The 6,944-nt window shown below is 36.2% G+C and overlaps 1 protein-coding gene across 1 annotated transcript in view; it reads right to left on the reverse strand.

Annotated features, from left to right (window-relative positions):
* Positions 1 to 872: 872 nt before the first annotated feature.
* Positions 873 to 6,944, reverse strand: part of LOC106881421 (actin-histidine N-methyltransferase) — a 12,344-nt gene continuing 6,272 nt past the window's right edge. The window contains exon 2 of the mRNA XM_014931807.2: positions 873 to 4,177. Within this exon, the coding sequence (XP_014787293.1) occupies positions 3,433 to 4,177 (745 nt within the window). The 3' untranslated portion in view covers positions 873 to 3,432. The remainder of the gene's footprint in view (positions 4,178 to 6,944) is intronic.

Consider the following 6,944-nt stretch of genomic DNA (forward strand, 5'->3'; position numbering starts at 1 on the left):
ATCTACCTTCCTACTTATTAGGATTTTGGTTTTAGCTAGGTTGACTCTAAGGCCCTTCAATTCTAGACCTTGCTTCCACACCTGAAACTTCTCCTCTAGTTCTGATAGTGACTCCGCAATTAGGGCAAGGTCATCAGCAAGGTCATCAGCAAGGTCATCAGCAAGGTCATCAGCATAGAGTTTAAGAAACATAATAGAAGAAAGATACATAATCCTCATCACGTTACTTGTTTTTGTTTTTATCATGTCTGCATAGGTTGAAGGTCTTCTCCAGCACAATGTTGCCTCCTATTGTAATCCTTTGTCATCTCCATCATGAAGTTCAGCTTTTGTGATCATTGCTTATCATTTCCTCCAGGTTTCTTCTGTGTGTATTGCTTGGCACTTATTCACACACATCACATGTCCACTCCAGTGCAGCTTTCTCTCTTGTACATTTAATTCCTTTCATAGTTTTTCTCTCAGCTTATTTATTCATTCACACAAACATTACACCTACATTTCTTCCCAGCTTTCACACATTCACTGCCATGTCACATCACACTTTATACACAACCATCATAGTGTCTACCCTTCACTAGGAGATTTGCTTTGTTGCTGTAAGCACTGGTAATAATTCTCTGAAATTTGTCGAACAAGTTCTTATAACTAATGCATTCATAACTGCCTCCACTGTTAATTAGGTAATTTCCCCAAAACACCTGATGAAGGCTGGAGGATATATCAGCCGAAATGTGTTAACAACAAACAAGATGAGGACAAATATCTGTAAAATATAAATAATGTACAAAAATGACAATGAAACAATTTACAAATAATACAGAACTTATTAAATAGTATATTTTAAAATGGGAAAATTAAAAGAAAAATAATTGCTTGTCAAACATATCTTATTATTCATAAAAAAAAAGTGCACAATTTACACATACAAAAGAAAATAAATTAAAAACAGTAAAAATCCTTGTCACAACAGAGTGCAAAATTTAAGTAGCCAGTTTATCACAGCAGTTGTAGGACTAAATTTACAAATCTCAAAACTTATTGGCTGTTCAACAACAAAACCCAACATGTAAAGTTTACAAGTTAAAGATGTACTGCATTGATGATAAGAGTGTTGCTTCTTGGGTTGAGAATGAGGATGTTGAAGGGTAGGTTCTTGTAACCTTCTTGAAAAAAAGCACCGAGTCTTGTTTGAATCTTTTGTTTTTCCTCTTTGTATATTTCTTGATGACAACATACTGCTCCTTTAATATTCGTTTCAACCTTGGTGAACATTTCAACATTCTTGTTTATTATTTACAACTGAGCAAGACCTTTGTTAAAATGGGGAAACATGTCTACCAGCCCTTTTCTCATTTTGTCTTTTTCTCTTCCTTTGTTTCTTTATAATTCTCTCAGCTCCTAATTCAATGAAATCCTTGTTGGGCAGCTCTTTGGATCCATAGTCTAACTCTACTTCTAACTGAAGTGTTTGGCCAATTTTACAATGTTTTATTTAATTCCACCCAGCTCTTCATCAAAACCAGCAAATGCAGTATTTGAGATACTGTTTCCATTTACTTTTATATCTTTAAACTTACACTCTCCCATGCTGTTGCAATATTTAGTGTGTAATGAAGAATGTTATAACTTTTCAGTACTCTCTCAAATCTTGCCATCTTGCAATAGCTTGGGCAAATCTGGGTTGAATGCTGTTGTTAGCCCTGACTCTATCTGTTGAAGGACAGAAGTGGTAGATGAGGCAGAAGTTTAGGTATATTGTTGCAAGTTAATATAATCTTGAATAAGATTTCTTTTTCAATGCAGCATTCTTATACATTTGGAATAAAATATTTTGAAAACCAGTCTTCAATGCTTACTTGTTTGATTAATAGTGGAGAGGCAGTATATTTTTAATATTTTTAAATGCACACCACTTTACAGAAAGATAGATTAGGAAAAGTTTTTAAGTTTGCAGCTACATTCCCTCCTAGTAATAGAATGTCTTAAATCCAGGCATGATTTTTTTTGCTCTTTGTGTATATATGTTCAATCAGGGATACTCTTCCAATATAGGCCAGTTTCAATCATACTGAAAATTTGTCCTATTAAAATCCCTCTATTTAGATGAATTAATCCAAAGATTTAATAAACATCAGCTTCTCCTGTTATTTGAACATTATGGAAAGTCTTTCCTTCTTTGTATTTTTTATTATTATTTTTTTTTTTTGTAAACCATTGCTGACTTGAAAGTCTTCTTTGTATTCCTTTCCCATTCATTCCTTTAAAGCTTCAAAAATACCTAGTGCCTTACTAGGATTTGTTAGTAGGCTTCTTGGATATATGCTGTCTTTAATCCAGAGCACCAATATTTCCTTCATTTTGTTGACAAATCCATATTGTTTCTTTGTTATTATAATTGCATGCATAGCATCAGAACCTTTTCTGCATTTAAAACCCTTTCCTTGTCTTTAATAATAAGGGAGATTATTAAATGAAACAACTGTAAATCACATCATAACATTTACTCCCACCACTGCAACAACTATACTGGCTCATACTGGTAAATGGAAAAAATCTTCCTTTTGCATGACAATTTTGGTAAAGTAAATTTTTAGGAGCTTTGAAGGTAGTTGTGATATGTGTGCATCCTGAATATAATAGTCAGAAGAGGCAAGTGAAATCGAAATCAAGTTAAATTCTACGACTGGCACCCATGCCAACGTCGTCTCCTTCATTGAACACGAAACTCAGCTTGCGAAGACTTACTGGGGAAAGCAAAAGCGAAATCGTGGGCACCTGTGCCCAGCGTCGCCTTTCTGGCACTTGTGCCCACGGCATGTGTAAGGACTTTTGAGTGAGATCGTTGCCAGTGCCCCTGGACTGGCTCTTGTGTGGGTGGAACATAAAATACACCATTCTGAGCGTGGCCGTTGCCAGTACCGCCTGACTGGCCTTTGTGCTGGTGGCACGTAAAAGCACCCACTACACTCTCTGAGTGGTTGGTATTAGGAAGGGCATCTAGCTGTAGAAACTCTGCCAAATGCTGTGCGTGAGACTTAAATCTAAGGCCTCAGCCAGTCCACTTATGCGTACCTTCCTTCATTGGACACGAAACTCCACTTGCGAAGACCTGTTGAGGCAAGTGTAATTGAAATCGAGTTAAATTCGACGACTGGCACCCATGCCAACATCGTCTCCTTCATTGGACACGAAACTCAGCTTGCGAAGAATTATTGGAAGGGCCACTTAACTGTAGAAATGCTAGTTGCATCAATATGCAAATGACTGAATTTATAAAAATGATCCTACAAATGCTAGCATTGAGAATTGGATGTAAACAGTAAAGTTGAAGATTCAGTAAAATTCTGCTATAGTAAGAAATTCCAAAAGCATAAAAATGTAAGACTTTGATAAAAATATATTTTCATCCCCACACTCCCAATTAAAAATTTATTCAGCTGTTGATAAACTTAGCTGTTTATTTTTAGCATAATCCAAAGTGCTACTCAGAATCCTTTTCTCACACATGACCATCTGGAGTGAAAGTTTTGCCCTTTCACTCAATTCGTTGTTATCTAAGTGTTCATCAGTTTCAAGGGATGTAGCGTAAGTTTTAAGCAATAATTGAACCCTGGTGGCAATGAACTGCCACACTTTCATTTCATTTTCTTGAGAAACTATAACTTCTTCATTGCCCATCTGAGACAGCAAATCGGCAGCATTTTCTCCGGTAAATCTTTCCTGGAGATTTTCTTGATTCATGCAGATGACACGCAAGAAAGATAACAATTCTCTGGAGACAGGCTTAGACCCTGCGTTCAATTGGAAGCTTTTGGAAGGCAACATTAATAGCCGACCTAACACCTCACTTTTAAGAGCATACAATGGATCGCTTTTACTGATGCCTAATTTAATGGTAAGGGTATCAAATAAATTCTCCATATAAACAAAACCATTGTGTATTAGTAATTCTGAATTTGAACGAGGGCCATAAAAAATAAAAATCTGCTCTCCTTTTTGAAAATTTACCATAGCAAAACATTTTCCACAATTTTCAACCATATCAAAATCTGTTGACAACTGCCCATTACAGTGATTGCACATATCCCAAAAAGGTATCAAAGCATTTATCATCTGATTTCCATTAGATGAAGGAATTTGATTCTGCCGTGTCATTACTGTACTCACTGCCCATCTGAAATATAAAAGTATAATATCATAGAGTAGGTCAGATGATGAAAAAGCACATACAAAAACCCATCTTACAGTCAATAAACAGGAAAAAATTAATATAAAAATAAATGAAGAAATGAAAAAAGAAGAGTTCAATAAAATGTTATATACAGGAAAAACACAATGAAACTTTAAAGTTGACATATACATTTCAAAATGAATTTGGCTTTAAGCAGTTCAAGGCTGAAATAACATATATAATAATAGCAATTCCATGTTTAAATTGAGAAAGAAAATAACGAGGGAGACAAAATCTAAGATTTATTAAATGGATTCCAACAAAACACATGTTTAAAATATGTATGAAAACATCTACTTACAAATATATAACTACACATATATTTATTTTCTTCTAACATGTTTTAGTCATTGGACTGTGGCACCATCCACAAGAGTTGTAGTTGATAATATTGACCCTAGTAACAGTAATGTCCAGAGCATCTTTTTTACCAAGTCAACGTTGTAAAGGGAAATAACTCAAACAAAATTAAATACTGCAAATTAATTTTGTTTCACCCAACAATTATTTATTTCCATTGCAAACGCCCACCCAATGATTTCACCACACCTCTTGCGTGTTCATAGTTTTGTACTGGATACATCATGTGGAATTACTGCCTACATCTTTTCTGCCTAGTGAACTGGGCCACTTTCCTAAAGGGATTAGCAAACTGTCTGATTTCTTGCTGATTGGAATTTTGGTCATTTCTAAATTAACTTTAAGGACCTTTGTTTCCAGGTTTTGTTCCCACACCTGAAATTTCTTTTCTAAATCTACAACAAATTCAGCTATAATGAGGTCATTTGCATAGAGGAGTTCCCACAGGAAACTGGTCTTAAACTCCTCTGTTATGGGCAAGAGAAAAATGATAAATAGGAAGGGACTGAGAGCCATTGTACTTGTTATTCTTGCTTTACTGACAGTATCCCTGTACATGATTTGAATGACTCTTATCAATCATTTTCTGCTTCTAACTTCCACAGTTGGGAAGTGAGGGACCCTGTCAGAAGCTTTCTCCAAGTTCATGAAAGCCAAGTACATATGTTTACTGTTGGCTAAATACTTTTCCCGTAGATGCCTTAGAAAGAGAGCATCAGTAATACTTCTTCCCGACACAAAACCACACTGCATCACATCTAGTCTAACTCTCTTCCTAATTAGTTGAACTATAAATCTGTACCTTTCAAGACCTGGTCCAGTAATTTTCTACTTCTGCAATCACTCTTCTCTAAGACATCTCATTTATTCTGGTGACAATTCACAATCATGTTGCTATGCCAGTCATTAGATATGATACCTTCTTGTACAATCTGATTAACTATACAGGTGTATGGGTGACTAGGCTGTAACCCACTCCACCAGGTATTTTTAACATCTCACTGATAATTCCTGATGGACCAGAGGCTTTTCTTGGCTTCATAGCTTTAATTACTTTATCTATCATACATCAGTCAAGTAGAATGGCTGGTCTCCGAGTTGAGTTCACACTTAGAAGTCTCTCTTTCTTCCATGCATTCTTCACATTTCGCATCCTTTTATAGTAGCACTTCCATGCCTCTTTCTTTTCAGAGTCACTAATTGCAAGAGTTCCATTACGCATCTGTACATACTTCTCTCCCACAATATCTCAATTCTCTGATATACTGTCTTACAATCCAGAATGTCTCATGCCTCTGGTCCTCATACTGAAGAACATTAGCAAGCCTCTTCCTTTCTGCTTCTCCCATTGCCAAGCTTCTCTTCAAGCTACCGGATATAACTCTCTGATACCCTCATTCTTCCAACTCCATCTCTGCTTTTCTGGCTCTGTCTACTTCACTGTTCTACCATCCACAGATTTGGTTTGTAGCCTTTAGTAAGTTGTTTTCTTCCCACCTCATTTTGAGAACCAAATTCATAGCTTTCACGCACACACTGAAATCCATCAGAATGCTGCCTAACATGTCCATTGAAGTCACTAGTCATGAAGATAAGGCCACTATCATTTGCATTCAAAATAGTCTGCAAAAAGGGCATCATGAAACAATACTTTTGCTCATCCAGCAATCCTAATTGAAGAGCACAGGCAGAGATTAAAGTTGCTGTTGTATTTAAGCTTAAATATCCTATTGTGCACTCTAATAACCTCGATTGCTTTTTCCACCCATTTATCAACTAAAAGTGCGACTTCATCCTCCACTATTACTCATTGCCTTCCCAGAAGATTTTATACTTATGTTCTGTGAGGAGTCTAGTTGTGGCTCCCCTCTCTCTTACCTCTTGCATGCAGCACTTACCTACACACCTCTATTTTAACTTTTCAAAAACCTCACTAAGCCTACCCTTCAATGTGCCTACACCATTTGAGGCTGGGTGGGAAGAGCAAAAGTATGGACCTGCAGGACAGCTTTCAACATCTAAGAAGAAGCTAAAGTTTTGTGGGAACATCTGCCTACAAGCAACCTACTCTTGCACATTAATAGCTATACAAATATAATAATATTACTGTTAGATTGAACCACCGTTCACCCAGATCTTCAATCATTCAAGGTCAAATAGATAAAAAAGAAAACATGGAAAAGGAAAAAAGCTAGAGGAGAGATATTATGTACAGCAATCACCTTCAAGACGATGGTGATAGCAGGTAGGATGAAGAGAGGGCAATACAGATGGGAATCTGTAAGCATCTGGGTAACATATACATGTAAATATTTATACATACACACACATATGTATATATATATATATA

The sequence above is a fragment of the Octopus bimaculoides genome, chromosome 1 (genome assembly GCF_001194135.2).
Source record: "Octopus bimaculoides isolate UCB-OBI-ISO-001 chromosome 1, ASM119413v2, whole genome shotgun sequence".
Classification (NCBI taxonomy): Eukaryota; Metazoa; Mollusca; class Cephalopoda; order Octopoda; family Octopodidae; genus Octopus; species Octopus bimaculoides.